This window comes from Prunus dulcis, chromosome 5 (genome assembly GCF_902201215.1).
Source record: "Prunus dulcis chromosome 5, ALMONDv2, whole genome shotgun sequence".
NCBI lineage: Eukaryota > Viridiplantae > Streptophyta > Magnoliopsida > Rosales > Rosaceae > Prunus > Prunus dulcis.
The window spans coordinates 5,939,055-5,963,152 of NC_047654.1; the positions used below are offsets into that span (position 1 = coordinate 5,939,055).

The following is a 24,098-nucleotide window of genomic DNA, read 5'->3' on the forward strand; positions in this document are numbered from 1 at the left end:
AGCCATACAACTGGACTAAGATATTACACAATAATTAACAAATATATTAACACCAGACAAAAAGAAAACAAAATTTTCAGGCAAAAGGGGGAGGGAGGGAGGGTGGCAGCAAAACACAAGTTCATGTAATACACAAAAGACAACTGACTCACATATTTGTGTAATTAAACACTGTATCTATATATTAGCTACCATGAAGCCAATCTGCTATGTGTAAACTCAGAAGCAACTTCATAGTATATTGCTGGGAAAGCAGGAAGAGTCATCAAGTCCATTGTCGTCAATTTAGAAGTCAACTGTAACTACAAGAACCACAAAACAAGAAACATAAGACAAAGATATTTGTTTAGTGGGATGGAAGAAAACAGGAAAGGAAAACTCCCTAGTTCTCTGTGGTCCACCCCATGATTGTGGGTCTTGCCGTTCCCCTTCCCCACGTCGATTTGAATTCTTAATTAAGTTTTTTTTTTTTCTCCCTTTCCCATTACCAAGTGCTTCAAGTCCCAATTATGTCAATATCTACAGCGACATGAGCTGCAGTTTCTTTCTCAGTTCTCAGATTTTCAAAGAACTTTCCAGGCAACCACGCGAAAATCACTAGCCAGTAAAGGCGGCCTATTAATTGGCAACCACCCATATTTATGTTCGTTTAGACGCACTGTTACTTGGAGTTGGAACTGAGAAGATGTTTGGTAATTTTCTTTGGAATGCTGAAGTAGGATCTGAATTATATAAAAAATATACTAAAACCCAATGCAACTAAACACTGTAGCTAAGCACAGTATAATGACGGAAATGCCCCTCATTTTACTGTTGTTTTCGTTTTGTTTTTTCTTCATAACAGTAAATTGACGAAACTGCCCTCGACTAAACAGCTTCTTCTGTTCCCCTTTTTGCCCCTTCTCCTTCGTTGAGAGGGTTTCGTCCGCTCAGAGAAGTCCCCATTTTCAGTCCGTTTCGAACCAGCTGGTTGGGGGGCAGCCATGGAAGATCTGCATTCATTGTTAGACATGCGTGGGGGGCCGTCGATTTTTGTTTGGGAGGTGCGCTGCAAATCCAGCCGCACTTTTAGTCTTCGTCTCACAGATTTGTGGTCGGGAGATTTCCCATCCTTTCTACAGCCTTCGACTCAGACTTCCATCTTTCTTGCTTGCGAATTTTTGCATCCTTTGTCTTCAGGTATGCATCCCGTCAACTTTTTAACAGATCTTTTGGTCTTCATTTCATGAATTTGATTGTTGGCTGGGAGATTTTTCGTCCTTTGTAGAGCGTGGGTGTGAGCCATGTTCTATCTTTAGGGTATTTTTTATTTATTTTTTACGAATTTGGGTTCATTTATTTGTTTATTTTGATTTCAGGTTCTTGGGTAATCCCTAATGCTTTATTTATTTATTTATTACGATCTACCAGTTTAACGGATTAATGATTTGCTGATGGGTTTCTGAGCATACTGTCGAATCCTTTGATTCCTTGACCAAATTGATTATGCTGCTGTGATGATCTGTTGTAGTCAATATTGTTGTTGTGGGAAAGTAAGCATGCCAATTTCAACAATTTGTAATGATCTTGCTGCTGTAATGGGTTGTTAATTTGTTGTTGGATTGATAGGATTAGATGATTACAATATCTGAGCATGTTGGTGATTACAATATCTTGGACATGGTTTTCTTTTGTTTGTTGTAAAATAAAACATAAGCAGAAAGCCATGTTCAACAAACATCAATTTTCTAGGGTTAGGGTTTTCGTTTCATTCTCAGATGATTTGATGGGCAACACGATTTGTTCAGGATGACTCTGCATATATATATTTGATTAATTGAGGGTCGAGATTATAAATGAGAACTCTCAGATGAGTTTTTGAAGTTCTCTGTTTTTTACTTTACAGGAAAAAATGGAAAATTGTTATTGATTATATTAGTATAATTTGTTTAGGCACCGTCTTTCTAGGATTTTATTGCTTGCATAGTTTATTTTCTATGCTTGGAATTACAATGAAAATTTCCTTTCGTTGTTTTTTGGTTGTTGAAGGGTTTGAGCCAGGAAAAAGGTGATTTTGCAACCTCACCAAAGCATTTCAGGTAAGAACCATACCCTTGAATTTTCCTTTTGGACCAAAATTAAGCATTTTGTTTTGTGGTTTATCATATGATTGGGTTCTATGTTTGAGCTTATGGATTGGTTCATGGTGGATTTGAATTGGCACGCAGAGTTGCTTGGGTGAAGCTGATGACTGTGTGCGTTGCAGGACTAAACAAAATGGTGCAACTACATCTATTCGTGGACTTTGAAATAGAAACAAAGTTTGCATCTTTTAATCGCCTCCACTGTATTTCAATTTCTTTCCCTTTTATTAATTTTGATTGTATTTCTCCCCTGTGGTGGGATTGATCATGCTTTTGAATTGGTAATGGCAGGGGACTGTTCGTGCGTGAATAAAGGCTTGCCATTGCCCTTGCTGATGTTGTGGGACAGAGCCAGTGTATGTGTACAGAAGTTACGGTATACAATGTTATCTCTCCCTCTCTTTAATTTCAGTTTTTTTTTTCTTTTAATAGAATTTCGTCAAATATTTTGGTTCTGGATTTTTTGTGTTGAAGAAATTTACAATAAAGGTTTTTGATGACGTTCTGTGTTTGTAAATATCTTTTGTAGAACAACACAGAATGTTGACTGACTTTGAAGGTGCTACAAGAAAAAATGAAGTAGGGTTCTGCATTTGGACTAGCAAAGAGGTTTGTCAATCCTTCTCTCATCCTCATTTTTTTTTTTTTTTTCAATAAGTCGATTACATCTCAGCCTTAAATTCACTGTTTATTATCTGTTTAATTTAATGAGACAATTTCTGTTATTGAATTCTAAATTATGCACTTTTTTTTCCATGTTAGGGTACTGGGATGCTAGGGGGTTCTTTTTATTCTCTTTTCCACTGCATATTATAACTTAGATGGGTATGCTTCAAGAAGGTTGGTTTTGTTCTTGAAGAATACCCATTTGGTTTTAGACATAGTTTATTTAGTTAAATATATGGCTACTGGTGAAGTGGATTAGTATGGCTACTGGTGAAGTGGATTAGCCAAACATTGCATATGTAATATGCATACAAATTCTTATTATTGTTGTAAAACAGTCAGTTTAAGTGGAAGATTGTTGTATGAAATTTGGTAAACAAATATCTAGAAATTATCTTCACAGTTTCTTAGGTTCCATTTAATTCGGTATTTGTTTTTGTGTGATATATTTCCCTTAGGGCGTGTCAAATGGTAAAGCTGCAATTAACAGTGTCTTTTTTGTGTTGCAGTTCCACCAGTACCAGGTTGTTGGGAGGAAGCTCCCTACAGCATCTGATGAGCACCCCGGAATTTTCTGAATGAAGCTCTGGGCCACCAATGAGGTTTGCGCCAGGTCCAAGTTCTGGTATAATGCTTAGCCTTAGCTTGGCTTTTGTGATCCCAAATGTTCATTGGTGAATTTTTGGTTAAACTTAATATTATTGATTGATTTGTTTGGATTAGGTATTTCCTGAGGAAGCTGAAGAAGGTCAAGAAGAGCAATGGCCAAGTGCTTGCCATTAATGAGGTTTGTTCTCTCTGCCGTTTATACTCTATTTTTTCTAATTAATAAATTTGTACCCATTTTGATTATTTGTCAGTGTCTAATGTATTCAATGTTGTTTTGAGGTGGGGAAGTGGTTCCTCCTCAACTCTCCTCCTGGCTTAATCCAATTTGTTGCCAAAGGTCTCCGCCTTTGACCCACTCTTTTATCACATTTATTTTGCTTTTTTCTAATTTTGTTTTGATCATTTGAATCGTATTTTGTATTTGATGTTTGGCTTTGGTGGCAAATGTGAAGGAGGCTGCGTCAGAGGCATCCCCTCGAAATGACCGGCTGATTTGGAGATGTGTGTTTTTTTTTCTTTCTTTCTGTTTTCTTTTTCTTCAAAATTGAAGCCTCCACTTTGCTGAATAAAGGCTTCTCTTGGCTTTAGTGTTTCATTAGATGAATTTTGGGCTCTCACATGTGTTTGCGAAATTGCAAACCTTTTTTTTTTGTAGAGATGTTCAAAGTTTGAACACTGCCTCCATTATCTGAATTCTAATTCCGAATTTTAATTCTTCTCTCTTTTTAAGAAGACTACCTCTATTATCTAGAAATTGATTAAGATTCTTTTTTGCGTCTGTATTTTGGCTAATTTTTTCTTTGGGAGTATTATGAAAACCTATCAGCATATCCACACCTTCTTCTACACCCTATTTCTCTGCACATTCCTCTCAAAAACTTAAATGCTTTATGCTCCACCTTAGCCTTTGGTAGTTTTCTCTGCTTTCACTTGGTTCCATTTTAAGTTTTAACTTTTTTTTTAAAATCTTTATTGTAAATTTGTTACTTTAAATCCTTAATTTTAGGATTATTTATGGTTTATTTTTATACCTTATAATGAATTGAGATGTGGACAGTGAATGTGTTTCTTCCTTCATAGTTGTGCTTAAAATGATATTTCTCTTGATATCTTTTCTTTGGTATATAGGTGACATGAAGCAGAAACAGTTAAGGAAATCTCATATGAAATGGGTATTTTATGTTGGAGGTTAGGTTTATTTTATGATTTTTTATGTTAGATTTCATATTGAATCAATTTGAAAGGTTCCCCCTGAAGACTCTGAATATCTTTTAAGTTTTTTATGGTTATAACACATCAAAATTTATTTTTTCTTATCAGTTCTTTCAACTTTATTTTGCTAATTCAGTGAGAGTAGTTGTCAAAGATGGCATCAAAGCTTAGCAAATCTATGCTTGATGGGGTTGAAATTACGATTTAATCAGTGATAGGACTTTTGGTTGAATCCCAAGCAGGGAATGCATTCTTTGCCATGGTTCCCAGACAGGTCCTCTTGGCTTCCCTTGATGCTATCAGTAAGTTGAATAGGGTTCTATAACCTTTAGGTGTTTATAGGTTATTTCTGCTTTTATAGCTTCTCCTTTAGATTAGCATAGCCTATAAATGACAATACATGTATCAGTTTTGACCATAGGTGTCTATAGATAATCTATTCTTTTGTACAACAAACTTGCACATGGGTTGATTCTGTTATGGGTATTTGGTTTGATTCTATTAAAGTCTGGTTCTTTTGGTTTCATTAGGTTATAGGTATTTAATAATTTGTGGCAATGACAGATTATACTTTTGTCCACCACGTTCGTAAAATGCTTGGCGTATTTAAATTGTGGTTTGTGCAATTGATTTCTTGGCCTTAATTCTGTAACAATAGCCACTGTCTTCACTAAATTTTCCCATTTGTCTCCACTAACACTTACCAGTTTCCAAATTTGTAGCAACACAATAAACACCCACTGATTTGATGCTATTAAATCTAGAGTGTTTTGGCTTAATTCTCTCATACCTATTTAATAAATTGTCACAATTGTTCTAAGTTTGTTATCAATTGATTAAATAGATTGGAGTTATACTTTTGCCCATCAGATTAATAGAATGGTTGATGTACCTAAACTGTTGTTTGTCCTGTTGGATTTTTTAACTTAATTTTGTGATGATAGTTGGTATTCGCTCACATTTATCCATTTATCTACACTAACACTTGCCATTTTTCAAATTTGTACCAACATAGTTAAAACCCTGCAAAGGACAAGAAAGAACAGAAGCCACCTCTATAGGAAAGGCATCAAGAGAAAGATCCCATTCCAACAGACATCAAGGCAGAAAATCCCCCTCCACCACCCAATAGCATATATATATATAAAGACCGGTCCAAACTCTTTTAAACAATGAACATTCTAAAACTGCTAATATTTTGATGCTATTTTGATGTTTTGATTGCTGCTTAGTTTATTAAAATATGATCAATATTTTAACATGACAAGTAGCATATAAAACATGTTATTAGTCTATTTTTAGTAATATAAACTTGCCAAATAAAGCATTATGCCACTATTAAGATCTCCATGTCTATATAAATGGTATCATCTTTCATATATTTTTTCACGATGTCATATTTTTATCACTAGTATTTTCTATGCTGCTACTACGCAATTACCTGGATTGCATTAAGACTTTAGCATGGTTGATAGCATGAGAAACACAAGCATGAAACAAATCAAGTTTGAAGACAGCCATATAAGTTGGAATTGAAATCATGCTGACGTGTCGCGTAGCATTGAGCTTATACTACTACTATACACTGCTAACAACTACTGTAGTAAATGAAATCAGGCTGATGGCTAATCCACCTAAAGTCATACTGCTTCAAAACTAACAAGAGTACTGAGAAATATATAATATATGTTGTAAAGTCAAGGATGGATCCCAAAATAATAGAGCCCACTACCTAATTGATTGAAGAATATCATGATGAAAGTACTGTGGGAAGGCATCATTACACATTCACAGGAAGCCAAGAAACTTTGCCTATAAGTGGACTTCCTCCCTTCATTGTAATTGACTGTGAACAAAAACATTCTATGAAGATATCAGTTTCTATACTTTCTCTATATCTCAATTCCCTCTCTACAATTTCCTCTAGATTTATAATACGTTATCAGCACGAATTTCGCCTTAACAATACCAGCTGAATTCTCTGATGAAATTCAGCCAAACAAAAACAAAGAAAAACATAAGCTCTGTTTCATTTTAGAAATCCCAGTTCACTGTGATCTCTCTCTCTCTCTATATTTCTTTGTTGTATTTCTGTCTCCCTTATTCAAGCACCAAACATGTCTGATTCTAATTCTACTGCTACTTCTTCTTCTGCTTCTCCTATATGGTTATATTCTTACATCAAGCTTCGGTTTTTCAATCGAATCCGACGCTTCCTGCACTCCAAAAACGCCCGCAAGTGACCCACGCCGTCTGATCACTTCGACACATCGTCATCAAGACTCGCCAAAGTTATAAGCAATAACAACGAAGCTTCACTTTGGAGTTTGTTGGGAAGAGAGAGTCAACAGAGATGGAGAAAACTGAGCACACAACGGTAAGCACAAATGGCATAAACATGCACCTAGCGTCAATCGGTACAGGCCTAGTTGTGCTCTTCCTCCATGGATTCCCGGAGCTCTGCAAGTCGTGACCGATAAGCAAATTGCGACCCCGACAACAGACGCCGCCGTCCTCCGCCTCTTCTTCCACGACTGTGTGCTAGAAGGCTGCGACGCCTCCCTCCTCATCGTCTCCAACTCCTTCAACAAAGCGAAGCGCGACCGTGACACCAACGTCAAACTCCCGGGCGACGGCTTCGACACCATTGCCCGCATCAAGACCTTCGACATCGGCCCATGCAGGTCACGAACCTTGCAGAGAGGGCTGGGCTTGTTGAGCACGGACCAGGCTCTGATGGCGGACGAGAGGACGAAGCCGCTTGTGGATCTCTACGCGTCGAACGAAAAAAAAAAAAAAAGTTTGTTGAGGATTTTGCTCAGTCTATGATCAAGGTTAGCCTTATATGGGATTGACTATGAAGGCCATGGAAAATCAACAGGCCTTGAAGGCTATGTCAAAAACTTTGATGATGTAGTGGATGACTGTGCCAACCACTTCACAAACATATGTGAAAGCAGAGAGAACAAAGAAAAAAAAAAGTATCTGTTGGGAGAGTCAATGGGAGGAGCCGTGGCTCTGTTGGTGCACAGGAAAAAGCCAATAATGGAGGTGGGCGGTGGAGCCAATGAGCTCAGTCAAGGCTACAGCAAAGGAGTTGGGTTGGGTGCTGAGATTATTGGGACCTTTGTGCTAGTTTACACTGTGTTCTCTGCTACTGACCCCAAGAGAAGTGCCAACGCCTGTTTTGAGAACAGCAAACCCACCGAAAGAAAGAAAAATCCAATAAGCCCTCTGCCCCTTATGCTTTCTATTACTTTATTATTTCTCTACAGTATTTAATAAGCCAATTGGTGCAGATACAGTGGAAGCAGTGGAAAAGGAGGGGCATGGATTCAAACCTGTACAAAACTACGTTGGAAAGCTACTTTGGTTTAATATATTATAATAATAAGAAAATAATTGGCTTGGGGATAGGATAAAGGCAATTGATTTGAAAGCCTGGAGCATGCGTGATATTCCACTAATTACTTTTCCTACTTTTCTTATTATATATTAATATAAGGACATATAGTATAATAATTTATATAATATTATGGATGGTTTCATCTCTTACATTTTTTAGTGGTGATTTTATTTCCACGTTTATTTTATTTAAATGTATGGAGTAGAATTAGTGCCCATACAGGCACGTTTACTATATCACAAATTTATTTTTACTTAAAGTATGATGTGGAATTAACCCTCATACTTTATGAAATTACTTTACTGTACATTATTTACTGTATGGTGTAGGTTTATTACCCATACAACAATATCTATTTAAAAGGGTGGTGCGGGTTTATCGTCCACGCCTTTACTTTTATTTAAATGTATGGAGCAGAATTAGTGCCCATACAAGCACATTTACTTTACCGCACATTTAATTTTATTTAAGGTATGGTGCGGGATTAACGTCCATACAGCAAGCAATTTAATTTATGAATTTACTTTACCGCACATTTAATTTTATTTAAAGTATGATGCGGGATTAACGTCCATACAGCAAGCAATTTAATTTATGAATTTATTTTACCGTACATTTACATTTATTTAAAGTATGGTGCGGGTTTATCGTCCATACCAGTAATTTATTTACCAGCAATTTATTTTATGGATTAATTGTGCTGTATGATGAGTTTTTACAATATGCAGATCAGGACCAGAAGTTCCTTGATCCTCATCATACAATTACATCAGGACTTGAAGATCCTTGATGATGATATTAAAATGAGAGCTGGCAGTCTCTGAGGTACTATATTTGTAAACATGTGATTGGACTTGAGGGTCCTTGATCCCTGACATGTAAATAAGGACCTGGGGTTCCTTAATCATGTAACAGTACCGTATTGGTTCATAGTGCCGTACACATGGATGATAACTGTACTGGCAGATGTACTGTACACATGAATAGATACGTATTCATGACTTGATGAATAGTACTATTCACATGAATAGTGACGTATGCATAAATATTAACCATTTTGGGAAAACCGTCACTATATACAAAATGGAACCTGCAGTTCCTTAAACTCATGGATGAGCAATTAAATGAGATGCCAGAAGTTCCTCAAAATATGGACAATTATGTAAGGGTTTGAAGTCCCGAAATATGTACATAAAATTGTAAGAATGTCCATACCATGAGAATATGTGATTTTGGCATGAAGTTCAAAATCTAACAGTGTTGAGAACCTAAAGTTCCAACAGTTAAATGGACAACCCTTGAGGTATTATTGCAAATTGTGGTACACCACATATTTCTTTGGCATAAGAGAATGATGAATTTAATAAAGTTCGATTTTGTTATAATCGACACCTCAAGGAAGAAATATATTTTGTGAATTCGGTTGTTAAGAATACACCGTGAAATGGATAATATCAGTATAAAAATCAAATGATGAATTGAGGCTCCCCACATATTTTGTTATATCTGGGCCGGAAGCCCATGGATCCAAATATATGAGAGATCCTAAAACTTGAAGCTGTGAGTACATAGTAGTTAATGCTCTCCACTACTATATTGAGATATTATCGTGGCTTTTACTCAATTCATATTTCATGTCCATTTGAAAAGGGCAAATAAATTCTGAGTTTGTGTTTAGCCCAGGCCAAAAGTTCTGGGCTACCATGCGTTGAAATATGAAATTTGGGAAAGTCGATGTGGTTATTTGAACCTATAAGGCACAAGGTTCCAAACCGTCATTTTGAAAAGACGTAAAAACCACAGGTGTAAGTTTAAGAATGTGCGCAATTATTATAACATGAAAGGAGCATATAACAGATAGATTTTTTCCACTTGCAATGAAGGTGCAGGCCCTGTAAAATCTATAAAATTACATTATGTTCTGGAAGCCTCTGAAGGAAGAGGACGACGCCTCTTAAGCTTAGCCATGAGCCTCTCGTGGTCTCCCAAAATTCTTTCATTGGAGACCTGCAGCATGTCTAGCCTTCTCAGTGTATCAACAGAGTATGAACTCACCAGTTTCAACAAGGAATTATTCTCTCCTTTAAGTTTCTCAACCTCCTGTTGAGACTCATGAAGCATTCTTTGAAGAGACGAATTTTCAGTTGTTAGCCTCTGAACCTCGTTTGCTCTAGCACGCAAACGATCAGCCATGTTAGAAGCAGAAGCAGCACTCTGAATGCTAAAAGCCATTGAGTCATCAATAGCCTCTTCCTCAGACCTCCCTGTCAACAACATTTCATCCATTGGAATAATGAAATTCCTAGCTACTATGACAGCAGTAGCATCATTCATCATCACAGAATCATTAACTGTGAGATGACGATTTTGGGATACAAAGGATGGGCGCCAAACTTTGGCGTCACTGGTTGTTGTGGGAGCATCATTTAAATTGAAATAATTTGGGCAGGAAGAAGAGGAAGCCATTTTAAGAAGGTTTTGAAGAAAGTCTTACAAAAACTAAAGTTTCAGAAAATGAAGGAAGTTGAGTTGAAACAAAGTTGAGTTGAAACGCAGTTGCTCAATCAAGTTTTGCAAAGGCAATATCTATAGACGAAAATGTGGCAACATTTCCAGGATCCCAATATCTTCTCGAATCCCCATATTATCTTTTTCTTTCCCAGAGTCCAAAACTTCACGTGGCCTCTGATAATGCCTGTCGGCACTTTCGGCGTTTTTCAAGTATTATTTTCAAAGCCGATCTTGCTTTACGGATTTCACGGAGCTACTTTTTCAAAAGTATCCCGAGAATCTCGCAATTTTCCTATGGTTAATTTGAAATTCACCGGTTCTACCTATTCATTGTATTTGTGTATAAATGTGTTACTAACGAAATTTTCTTTGCAGAAGACATCCAGTTTACTCCATACCTAGTGATGCGATATCTACTTGTTTTTCTTATTAGTAAGCACTCAATATGCCCGAGAAGCAAGACTATCTCTGATCATCCATTCAGGAAGCGAGACTATCCCTGATCGCGTTTCCGCTGCATTAGGGAACTGTGAAGGCGACCTTATGCTCTAATCTCCTGAGGTCCTTCTAGACTAGGAGAAATGAGAGCTTGTTGTCTGCTCCCACCAGCTTCCTTCCTTGATTGCTGAGCTGGTTGTCTGCTCCCACCAGCTTCCTTCCCTGATTGCTTACCTTATCTTGCAATCAATATCACAATTTTTTTGCATTTTTTCTCTTTTTGTAACTCTCTGTTCATAAGAGATTTTATTTCTTTAGAATGAACATCTGAAGAAAGAATCCATGAAGTGATCCTAACTCTGAGGGTTATTTGTTTTGACAGAGGCAAAAGAATTGTGATTTTTGCTCTTGCAGGATATAACTAGATCATCAAGCACTACATTATATTTGCTGGGCGGATACAAGTTTGAATGATACTTGAGAAAAGTTTCTCCCACCTAAGGATGTAAGCAATACTTGTGTTATTTTATGCTTATATACTTATTTGATATTTTATCTTGAAAGGTAACCAAATGGGGAGATAAGTCTGTTCCAAAAGAATGGCTTGTATGTATCCATGAATTATTAATGCAAATTTTACAAATTGCAAGTTGGATACATTGATAATACATTGCACAGATTAAAGTCCCATAAGAATAGAATATGGGTATAGCAGTGATCAATATGATGCACGTCTGTTGCGTAGCAAATGATATGGATTGAAGTCCCAAAAGGACAATCCTTTAACATGTCAATATTGATATTGTGCACGCCTAATGCGTAGCAAATTATATGGGTTAAAGTCCCATAATATGGGTTAAGGTCCCAGAAATTAATTGACATGTATGTATTAATCTGTGGCATGCCTGCAGCATGACAGATATATGGGTTCTAAATGTTCCAACTCCCTAAATGGAGATTATTCACGCCCTACTGTAAAATAACGCTCCATTGGAGGTTATAATCCACATTCTCACATCATAAAAGCCCCCTGAAGTGGCTTGGGTACCCAAAAAGCAAAGAAATGCTTATAATTGATGCATGCGCATGCACATGAGAATGGTGGGATCATGAATTGATGAATGACAAATTTTGATTTTGGAGTAGCTACTCAAATCATCAATGGGCTGTGTTGATTGGAACCACGTTCAATTATTAAATGTCGACAATATCATTGGCCAAAATGGAATGAGGTAATTCCATTATAGATAAGAATGAACGTGAAAGAACAAACCCACAATACGAACCCCAAAATTTGTTAATATTGAAAGTTATACTTGGGTGTTCGGAATAAAAGGGAATATACCTACTTTGTATGACACAATGTTTTCTGGCAGAAACAAGGAATGTTAGGTTTTCTCCATATTTACAAATTCAATTGTGCCCCCTTATTGCACATTTACGGAGACCAACATGTTATCTTTAAGGGTTATTAAATGCACAGAGCATATCACCTGAAGTGATTCCCTAAAGATGTATAAATAGTTGGGTTAAAGCTATATAATGTGTCATAAAGTTTAATCCCTTTAAACAAAATCCTTGAAAGGATTGAAATTGCATGAAGCAAGTCCCTGAATGACATGTGCCTGAAGCACAAAATCTGTACTCAATACTAATGTGCATAAATTGCCTCAGTGAGTACATTGATTATAATATGTTTGCAACACATTAAAGCTTCTGAAGAGTTTAAGAAATATTTGTCTCGACCTAACGATCGAGCGTTGTGCCAATGAGATTTTTTTTGCTTATACTAAGAAAGTATTGAAGCACGTTTTGAGGATTATCCGTTGGGCACTTAAATGTTTTTCCAGAAGTATACTGGACCAGATAGAGCTCAACTCCATCACCACCACTTTGGAATGATACTATGAAAATTTCTATGGTCGCTTACTGGAAAAAGCTAGTCATGAAGTTTTCAGGGGGAGATATTCATCAAGGGGAGCGTGATTTTAATAAAGACATTCATACACTGTACTCTTTTTCCTTCATCCAGGTTTTTATCCCACTGGGTTTTTCCTGGTAAAGTTTTAACGAGGCAGTGTCGCTCAAGATTGACTCACAGAAGCAATGTCAACTATGATATTAAGAAAGATGATCAACAGTATGGCTTAAAAGATATTTTGCCAAGCATCAGGGGGAGCGTGCTGTCAATAAAGACCTTCACACACTGTACTTTTTTTCCTTCGTTCAGGTTTTTATCCCACTGGGTTTTTCCTGGCAAGGTTTTAACGAGGCAGTGTCGCACGCGTGTTAATATTCATATAATTTTTATGTTACACATGGTTATGTACTCTTTTTCCCTTCGACCAGTTTTTGTCTCATTGGGTTTTTACTAGCAAGGTTTTTAACGAGACATATTCCATACTATTTGTGGTCTCCAAGGGGGAGTGTTGTAAAGTCAAGGATGGATCCCAAAATAATAGAGCTCACTACCTAATTGATTGAAGAATATCATGATGAAAGTACTATGGGAAGGCATCATTACACATTCACAGGAAGCCAAGAAACTTTGCCTATAAGTGGACTTCCTCCCTTCATTGTAATTGACTGTGAACAAAAACATTCTATGAAGAGATCAGTTTCTATACTTTCTCTATATCTCAATTCCCTCTCTACAATTTCCTCTAGATTTATAATAATATCATACTTCTTGGTTCTTTTTCTTTTATGCAAGCGATACTAGAGGAAGAGGAACTTGAACACAAAACCTCATAACTAAAGATTATATCAAAAGTAGAAGTGAAAATTTAATAAGCTTAATTTCAGTAAACGATATGTATTCAATCATCCACATATACACTAGTTTTCACTTTCAGAGCAGAGTAGAAACAGAGAATGTTACTAGCTACCTAGCTAAGACCTAGGAAACAATAAAATTAAGGGTATTAAAAAAAAATGATTATTTCAATATCAAATGCTGCTTAATTATGAGAGATAAAGCTCAGGAAAATATATATAAACTTGGTTACTTATTAATTAAAATTCTATCTGCAAACTATAATAAGCAAGAGATGATGGATGATCATATCGTGGGAGAGAGTGAGTCAGTTGACCACAGCAAGAGTTTGATACTCTTTGTCAGCTATGGCTGCTTCCATGAGATGGTGGTGCGGGCGAAAATTCCCCCCATTGTCCAAGAAGGACTTGACCAAATTGTTGGACCAGCCACGCAACAGAGTCAACCTTGGACAAGGCAAATCAATCGATGGCGAATTCCAGTTGGCAATATCCCAAAACAGAATATGTGGCACGACATCATCCTCATACCCTATGTCCTTAAACATTCTCTGTATGGCCTCATACTTAGTCTCCCAAGCGCAGCTATCATATAATCTTGAGGGTATGCAGTAGGTGAACACAAACAGCTTCTTGATCATCTGCTCTGGCTTCAAATCTTCCTTGAGAGCCACTTGGAGAATCAAATCAAATATCTTTTCCAAATCCATTACAATGCCGAAGTCGTTCTCTTCAAAAAGGACAAGTTGGACTTAAGATCATCGCCAAGTAAGAAATACAGGTGAGGAGTCTGAGGCAAAAGAAGCTGATGCTGCTGAGCTTGAGAACCATCAGGCGAAAGAGGAACTGAACTGACCACCTTTCCTCTCCATGCCGACTCTTTACTCAGTTGAGACACCAAAAGTCCCAAACTCACGGACTGTTCTCTGCTTCCTTTACCCATGATTCCATCAGCGAACTTACATATAGCCAAGCAGTTTTTGAACTTGCCTACCTCCTTGTGCTTGTTGGGATTTGGATTGTCAAGGGAGCTAGAGAGCAAAAGAGAGAGAGAGAGAGAGAGAGAGAGAGAGAGAGAGAGAGAGAGAGAGAGGCTGAGCAAGAAGGAATCAATATGGTTATGACCACTACTCCTCTGCTTGTTCGTTGCAGCAGAGCAGACTCCATTCATACTCAAAATGTGTTCTTACATTAACAAATACAATCTAACCGTTGTGAAGGATAAACCAATGTGAATATGACACATGGCATTACAAAGCTTTACAACCAGTGAATAAGAGAGACAATCCTAAGCCTTACACTTGGCATATGAGCTCAAGGTGCTCAGCTAATAGATGACTTAAATGGACTGAATATAAACTGACTAAGTACTTACTAACTAATCAGAAATTAGCTAGGCAGTTTACATTTTAACACTCATTTCTAAAGTGCTAGCTGATTTCACTCCAAGCATATTCCTCAAATAGCTGAACCTGTCTTTGGGAAGTGCCTTGGTGAAGATGTCAGCAATTTGCTCTTCTCCTTTGCAGTAGAGCAGTTCAATCACTCCTTGGATTGCTTCTCTAATAAAATGGAACTTCCTCGTAATGTGCTTGCTCCTTTAATGAAATACAGGATTTTTAGCCATTGCTATTGCTGAAGTGTTGTCACAGAACACAGTTGTTGCAGCAGTCTGTTCTTCCCTAAAGTCTTCAAGAACAAACCTGAGCCAAATGGCTTGTGATGTAGCTTCTGCTCCACTCACATACTCTACTTCTGCTGTTGAAAGGGCCACACTATGTTATTTGACTGATGCCTACGAAAATGCACCACTTCCAAATGAAAATGCATATCCGGAAGTGCTTTTCATATCTTCCTCTAATCCACTCCAGTCAGTATCACAATATCCTACTAGAAGTGCAGACTTTCCAGTCACATACTCAATTCCATAATCAATTGTGCCTTGTATGTACCTTAGAACTCTTTTGGCTGCCCCATAGTGCATCTTAGAAGGAGTGTGCATGAATCTTGCAAGCAGGCTAGCTGAAAACATGATATCAGGTCTGGTTGCAGTTAGATATAGCAAGCTTCCTACAATTTTTCTATACAAGCTTTCATCTGCTGCTTCACTTCCATCTTCTCTTTGCAATTTATTAGTGGCAACTAATGGAGTGCTCACTGATTTGCAATCTTTGAGTCCAAACTTATCTAGGAGAGTGAGTGCATACTTCTTTTGATGGATGAAAATTCTCCCTTCAGTTTGTGTTACTCCCATACCAAGAAAATGATGGAGTAAACCCAAGTCAGACATTTCATACTTGCACATCATCTCAGCCTTGAATTCTTTCACCATTTCATCATTGCTTCCAGTATATACTATGTCATCTACATAGATTGATATAATTAATGTCCCCACACCTTCCTTGGTTCTCACATAGAGAGTTGCTTCACTTGGACTTCTGTGAAAATCACACTTATATAAGTAAGTGTCGATTTCACTGTACCAGGCCCTTGGAGCCTGTTTTAGTCCATAGAGAGCTTTCCTTAGTCTGTACACCTTATCCTCAGCTCCTTTAATCACAAAGCCTTCAGGTTGATCCATATAGAGTTCCTCTTCAAGAACACCATTTAAGAAAGCTGATTTGACATCCAATTGCCATAATTTCCATCCTTTCTATGCAGCTTGTGCAATGAGAGTTCTAATAGTGTCTAACCTTGCTACTAGAGCAAAGGTTTCATTGAATCAATCCGTGGTTTTTGTGTGTAACCCTTGGCTACAAGTCTTGCCTTGTGTTTTTGACTGGAGCCATCAAGGTTTAGTTTAGTTTTATATATCCACTTCACTCCCACAATTGGTTTGCTGCCTGGTCTATCAACCAATTTCCAAGTGGAATTCTTCTCTATCATTGATATCCCTTCAGTCATAGCCTTGTTCCCAGCTTCATCTTTGGCTGCTTCATGGTAACTTTCTGGTTCAATAATGCTCAGCTTACATTGAGCATAGACCTCACTTAAGTTCTTCCATTTTTGTGGAGTATGATCAAAAGTTTTAGAGATTGAAACTGATGAATCATGTGTAACTGATTCCAGAGTGGTTTGCAGATCATTAGCCACTTGTGGTCTCTAAGGAGATTGACCAGACTGAAGTAATTCATTTGAATATGAATCAATTTCTGATATTCTTGAACTTTCTTCTTCATGCCATGGAATAGTCACTTGTACTTCTTCATTCAACTCCCAATTCCACATTGCTTTCTCATCAAAGATAATGCTCCTTGAGAGTTCAATCTTTTTAATTTCTAGATTAAAAACTCTATACCCTTTCTCACAAATCCCATATCCGAGAAATACTCCCTTCATTCCAGTTTCTTCTAGCTTGTGTCTTTTCTGAGAAGGAATATGGATATAGCACAGTGAACCAAATATTCTCAAGTGCTTGACACCTGGTTTTCTCCCACTGAACTTCTCGAATGGAGTTGTATTATCCAGAGCACTTGTTGGACTTCTATTTTGCAGGTATACAGCTGTATTGACAGCTTCTGCCCAAAATTTCAAAGGGATTTTCTTCTCATGCATCATTGTTCTTGCCATTTCCATCACAGTACGATTCTTTCTTTCTGCAACTCTGTTCTGTTGCGGAGAGTAGGCTATAGTTAGTTGCCTTTCTAATCCCATCTCTTCACAAAACTTTGAAAATTCCAAAGATGTATATTCTCCACCTCTATCACTTCTTAGCTTCTTAATTTGATAACCACTTTGCAGCTCAACCATGTTTTTGAACCTTTTGAATATGTTGAATGCTTGAGACTTATGCTGCAAGAAAAACACCCAACACATTCTAGTGTGATCATCAATGAAGGTGAGAAAGTATCTATTCCCTCCAAGAGTGATAGACTGCATTGGACCACAGGTATCTGAGTGAATCAGTTCTAGTGGTTGTGAGGCTCTCCAAGCTATTTCCTTATCAAATGAACTTCTGTGACTCTTGCCTATAGCACAACCCGAGCAAATCTTCTCAGATTCTTGTAGCTTAGATAGACCCTGAACCATGTCTTTCTCCTGTAAGAGCCTCAAACTAATGTAGTTTAGATGCCCAAATCTTCTGTGCCACAACCAAGATGGTTCTCCAAATGTTGCTCTATTTGCCATAGGAGGATTGACATATTTGAGATCTAAGGGAAAACATTTGTTCCCTTTCATTTGAACTCTTGCAATCAGCTCTTTCAACTGCTTATCTTCATAAATGTCAACCACATTATCACCAAACACCAACCAATGCCCATGTTCTATCATCTGTCCTACGCTCAACAGATTCTCATCCAAACCAAGTACAATCATGACTTCTCTAATGTATCTAGTAACACCTTGCACATCTATAGCCAAAGTACCTTTGCCTATTGATTGTACTAAATCACCAGTGCCCATCTTAACTTTACAGTTCACATTTCTATCTATATCAATAAGTAAGGACTCATGAGCAGTCATATGATTACTACAAGCACTGTCCACATACCAAACATTCATATTTCTTCCAATAGATAGCTGAATGACAAGCATAAAACATAGTAGCAGGTTCTGTTACCTTACTAGCCAAGTTTGCAAGTTTCTCAGTCTTATTTGATTGTTCACAGTCTTTAATGAGATGCCCAAAACGATTGCACCCATAGCACTTTGGCTTTCCTTTAAACCAGCATTCTCCATAGTGAAGCTTATCACAAGTGCTTGCATTTCCCTTTTGCTTGATCTGATTTTTCCCCTGGTTCATGCTTTCCTCCTTGGTTGCCACTATTTTGAGGTTTTGAATCCCATTTCTTACCCTTCGATTTCCAGCTCTTCTTTGATTTATTATTACCAAAACCAGAATTTGACTGAGATCCCTTTTATTTATGCTCATGCTGCTGAAAGCTTTCTCAGTGGTGCTCTCAGCATGTCTATCAAGGCGCTGAGCAAAACCCCTCAATGCAGCAATCACCTCTTGCACCTCAATCGTTTCAATATCCTTAGTTTGTTCAATTACATAACAGACAGGATCAAACTCCTTAGTCAGCTTATAAGTAGTTTTTGAACTAACCTTCCTTTGGATAGGTCTTCCCCATATCCCTTCATCTGATTCACAAGCTCAAGTAGGCGAGTGAGGTATCCAGACAAGGTCTCATCATCCCTCATCCTTGTGTACTCAAAATCACGACGCAAACCCTGCAATTTGATGGATCTGACCTGCTTATCACCATGAAATTCCTGATGTAAAATATCTCATGCACCCTTTGAGGTTTCTTCATTCGAAATCCTAGGGAAAATGTCTTCTGAGACAGCCCCTTGGATAATCCCAAGTGCCTTAGCATCCTTCATTAACAGAGCTTCCTTCTCAGAATCCGATGACCCAGCATCATCCACCTTCTTCCCCTTTGAATCTGGAATTTGAAGCTCCTTTTCAACTAAATCCCATATTCCATGAGATTTGAAAATCGTTCTCATTCGAATCTTCCAAAACTCATAGTTGTCCCCATTGAATATTGGAGCTCTGAGATCACTCCCACCTGACCCAGCCATCTGAGGTAGAATCAATGATCTGAGTCAGAAACTTCTCGTCAGATTTCCAAGCTCAACCCATACACAGCTTCAACGCCCACTATCCAGATCCCAACCTTCGCTGCTGATACCATGTTGAGATTTGGATTGTCAAGGGAGCTAGAGAGCAAAAGAGAGAGAGAGAGAGAGAGAGAGAGAGAGAGAGAGAGAGAGAGAGAGAGAGAGAGGGTTGAGCAAGAAGGAATCAATATGGTTATGACCACTACTCCTCTGCTTGTTCGTTGCAGCAGAGCAGACTCTATTCATACTCAAAATGTGTTCTTACATCAGCAAATACAATCTAACCGTTGTGAAGGATAAACCAATATGAATATGACACATGGCATTACAAACTTTACAACCGCTGAAATAAGATAGACAATCCTAAGCAGCACTTGGCATATGAGCTCAAGGTGCTCAGCTAACAGATGACTTAAATGGATTGAATATAAACTGACTAAGTACTTACTAACTAATCAGAAATTAGCTAGGCAGTTTACATTTTAACAGTGCTTTTGCACCTGGCCTTGAAACTCAGCCACTTCCCCGAGATCTCCATCTTCCACATAGTGTATGATCTGATGGGGAAGCAAAGCATCCGGCTTTATTATATTTATGTCTCCGCCATTTAAATTCTATGCAGCTACAGATGCAGCTGCTTTCACCTCCTCCAAATACCCCTTAACCGCACACTGCCTTCGTGCGTTAAACATGCCTTGATGATTGTAGTACTTTTTCAAGGGCGCCAAGTACTTTTTCAGCAGCAGCCTCCTCAGGAGGAAGAAGTAGAAGGCCGTACAGAATGTTGACAAGTAAATACAAGCTGCCAAAGGAGTGGGCAGTAGAGGCGGCGTCGCATGCATGCAAGAGTCTTGGGGTGGTTGTGGTGGAGCCAAGAGGCTGCAGTTTCGAAGGCTTCCAAATAGTACCGTTTTCCAGCATAGAGGTTGCAGATCATGAGCTTGAGGGTGGTTAGGGGATTGTGGGACCAGGACACCGGGAGCTGTTGCTTCAGGTAGTTAAGGGAACGGGAATTATTGAAAGCCCGCTTGGCGTCGTCCTCGTCCTCGTCCTCATCGACCATAGTATTTTCCAACTACTACATACCAATCATGTGAGATAAAATAGTATTATGTTATATCTTTTGGGTAATGATCCATCAACCTACTAGTTCCTTTTGTGAAGTCAGGTGCCTCTGATCCTTGAAGGTTCACTGGTCACCTACATAAATCTTCCCCTGCTTCAAAAATAACCTGAAAGATAGTAAGACTTCTTGTGTATGATGGGACCTAACCTTCTGAAAACATGCCTTGAATTTTTAACGGCGTAACAACCTCCAGGCAAGCTCAAACAGGAGAATTTATCTTGAAGGTGGAAGAATTACTAAAGTTGCCATGGATTTGTTGATCTTGTACTGACTATATATATAAACGATTTCACACAAATTCATCATTTGAGATACTAGATTTAATATTTTAAAGGGGAAAGGTATGATGATCGGAGCGAAAACAAAGAGTTTAAATTTTGGAAAATAGCTCAAAATACCACTCATTTTATAATTTTTTGTCAAAATACCACCCCTCCCCAAAAATTTTAAAACTACCACCTATAAATACATCTTTATTGTAAAATGATTGCACCCATATCACTTTTTCAGAAATTGGGTTATCTCTCAACTCTCTTGGCTCTGTCTCTCTCTTCAGCCCGTCTCTCTTTGTCTCTCAGCTCTCTTGCGCAGCTCTCTCTGTCGTGTAACTCTCTGTCTCTCTCCGACACAGTCATCTTCCACCCTCAACCATCGAAGCTTAACTCCACGGTTCACATCCACGAGGTATTGTTCATCTTCCTTTTCTTAGAAATTTGGGGTTTTTGTGAATTTGGTTTATGGTGTATGGATTGGTTTAGGGGTTTCTTCCAAATTGGTTTAGGGTTTTAGGGTTTAGAGGTTGCTCTGAAATTGGTTTATGGTTTATAGGTTTGTATGAAATTGGTTTAGAGGTTTCTCTAGAGTCTAGGGTTTGGAATTGATGAGAGACTTGATCTGGGCTTCAGATTATCATAATTTGTTTTTCTTTATTGTGATTGTGATTTTAGGTAAGGATTGGGTGATGGGTTTTTATTTTGGGTCATCTGATATGGTTTTGAGATTGGTTTCATATCTATGATTTTGGTTAGTGTTAAAGTAAATAAATGGGTATTTCATTCCTGCTAGCTAAGGATTGGGTGATGGGTTTTTGTTTTGGGTCATCTGATATGGTTTTGAGATTGGTTTCATATCTATGACTTTGGTTAGTGTTAAAGTAAATAAATGGGTATTTCAAATGGCATAAAAAAAACTTCAAATGCGGGCCATGGATGATGTTCAAGGGGTTCTTACTTCTTTGCATTTCCTTGCACAAAATCATGAATTGATGAAAAGGAGTACAGAGCAGATGGCACTATACAATTGGGCTGTGTGTGCACTGAGAGAATATGGCTAAAAGTTAAAATTGTGAACTTTTTACTATTTTCCAGAAAAGCTCCTAGTGAAGTGCATGACCTGTGCTGAAAAGTGGCATAAAAAACTTCAAGTGCAAAGCAATAGGCTCTTTAAATACACAACTTTGCAAAGCAAAATGTTCTTCAGATATAAAAAAAGCTCATTTGAATACAATAGTGGGATAATAGGCTCTTGATAAGTGCTGATCTGGTTTGGTGGATTTGATTTTGTTTGGTGGGTAATGCTTGATTTTTATCATCGTGATAATTGTGATGATGGGATGGATATGGAGCTTAATTTTGCTATTAGTTTGACCAATTTTGGATTTTGGTTTTTCTTACTTTAAAACAAAAATTGCTTCTTCACTAAGTATAGTTCAATCTGATAAAACTGACAATGCAAAATGTTTCACAAATGTTTAATTTCATAATGGGTAATTTCAAACTTTTGTGAATAGATCTGCATTGGAATTGTAATTAATCAAGCCTTGTGTTTGATGTACTCATTAGAGGTAGGAAGGCGAATTGAGTCAGTGGTAGTCCCACCGGAGCAGCTCAAGTCCTCTGATTTTACTGATCAACAAGAATATGATGCCTGCAAAATGAAATAAAGGAGTTTTTCTGGTAATGAACTTCACTTTTGGACATACACATGCACAATGAACTTCACTGTCTTTGATGGCATTTTGTGTTATTTGTTTGATAGGAAGGTGATGCTGTTGTTGCCATCGCTAAGAAGGTGAAGAACAACAACCATGTAGTAAGAAAGTTGGAGAAGCGTCAATAGATTTGTACCCTTGACCAACATATTGAATAGCAATTTGGTGGTGGTCGTCTATTGGCTTGTATCTCAATCCCGACCTAGACAGTGGCTGTGTTGATGGGTATGTGACTTTATTTGCCTATGTCTATTTCTAGTCAGCAGATTTGTCATAGGCATATTAATGTAGTTACCGAATTGCAAGGGCTAAAATTTGGATGATAACAGCTTCTTTTTATTGTTGTTTTAAAGTGAGGTATGTATGGGTCTTATGAAATTTTTACATAAATATATTGGAGGGCAAATAATTTTATTTTAGTTTTTTATTCCCAAATGATATCCAAAACATGTAAGCTTCACACTATGTTAATTTATGCAGGATGGGAAAACATTGGACAATGAGTTGGAGGTTGTTGAGGGAATGAAGCTAGACAGGGTCTACATATCCCCTTATTTCATCACCAACCAGAACAATCAAAAATGTGTAAGTTTTAGTTTGACTCAACGATAACTATGTCTTGAAACTGTTAGAGGGCTGCTTGTTAAAGTTAGCAGCACCTCAAATCGCTTTTTGCTTGATGCTGATTATCTTCAAATTTGTGTATGTGCTGATAAGAATTGGAAAATCCTCTAATCATAATCCATGAGAAGAAAATCTCAAGTATTAAATGATGTGGTTAAAGTATTGGAGTTGGTTTTGCAACTTAGCATTTCTCTGATTAGGTTCACTAGTTTCTTCTTTTTTACTATGAATTGGTTGACAAACTTTTGCTCCTTTTCAGAAGCAAAGGTCTTTGCATTTTGTTATATATTTCAGAACCAAAGTTATAAAAGAAAATGGTTTTCCTCTTTGTCAATTGAGAATCATTTGCAGTTATGATTTCGGATATGTAGATAACCTGTTGTTGCTAATATTGCTACACGGGAGGAGAATAGAACAACTTGGAAAATGTGCAAGAAGGGAGAGGTCAGGTACCTCTGATCCTTTTGTGAAGTCAGGTACCTCTGATCCTTGAAGGTTCACTAGTCACCTACGTAAATCTTCCCCTGCTTGAAAAATAACCTGAAAGATAGTAAGACTTCTTGTGTATGATGGGACCTAAGCTTCTGAAAACGTGCCTTGAATTCTTAACGGCGCAACAACCTCTAGGCCAGCACAAACGACAGAATTTATCTTGAAGGTGGAAGAATTACTAAAGTTGCCATGGATTTGTTGATCTTGTACTGACTATATATATAAACGATTTCACACAGATTCGTCATTTGAGATACTATATTTAATATTTTAAAGGGGAAAGGTATGATGATCGGAGCGAAAACAAAGAGCTTAAATTTTACAATTCTATTCCACGAATATGATAATGAAGTTGAGTGCAATTGTTGCAAGTTTGTGTTTAGGGCAATGTTATGCGTACATGCAATTTATGTATTGATTAAGAATGTGATAAATGAATGTTCAAATTAGGAAGCAATCCAATATTGAGCAAGTTGTTAAAGAAAATTTTCAAATCCAAAAGTGACAGAAAAAAATAATTCTATCGCTTTCACTTCAAAGGAAAGGAAGCAATGTAAA

General features: G+C 37.6%; 1 protein-coding gene across 33 annotated transcripts; it reads left to right on the plus strand.

Annotated features, from left to right (window-relative positions):
- Positions 1–923: 923 nt before the first annotated feature.
- On the plus strand, positions 924–23,778 carry LOC117627584. Of its 33 annotated transcripts, XR_004585789.1 has the most exons (12): positions 924–1,179; positions 1,411–2,300; positions 2,415–2,499; positions 2,653–2,732; positions 3,299–3,414; positions 3,513–3,576; positions 3,687–3,735; positions 3,851–3,899; positions 4,527–4,586; positions 4,747–4,912; positions 22,278–22,389; positions 22,472–23,778. XR_004585789.1 is itself a non-coding variant. In XM_034359736.1 (11 exons), exons 6-11 carry the CDS (start codon positions 3,368–3,370, stop codon positions 5,784–5,786), a joined length of 450 nt encoding a protein of 149 aa, XP_034215627.1. In that variant the 5' UTR covers positions 924–1,179; positions 1,411–1,532; positions 2,208–2,300; positions 2,415–2,499; positions 2,653–2,732; positions 3,299–3,367; the 3' UTR covers positions 5,787–5,952. The 33 variants fall into 33 exon arrangements, 8 of the variants coding, with proteins under 8 accessions (XP_034215627.1, XP_034215623.1, XP_034215629.1 ...); XR_004585794.1 differs by lacking the exon at positions 4,747–4,912; XR_004585790.1 differs by lacking the exons at positions 22,278–22,389; positions 22,472–23,778 and adding an exon at positions 5,626–5,952 and having other exon boundaries at positions 3,678–3,735.
- Positions 23,779–24,098: the final 320 nt, after the last annotated feature.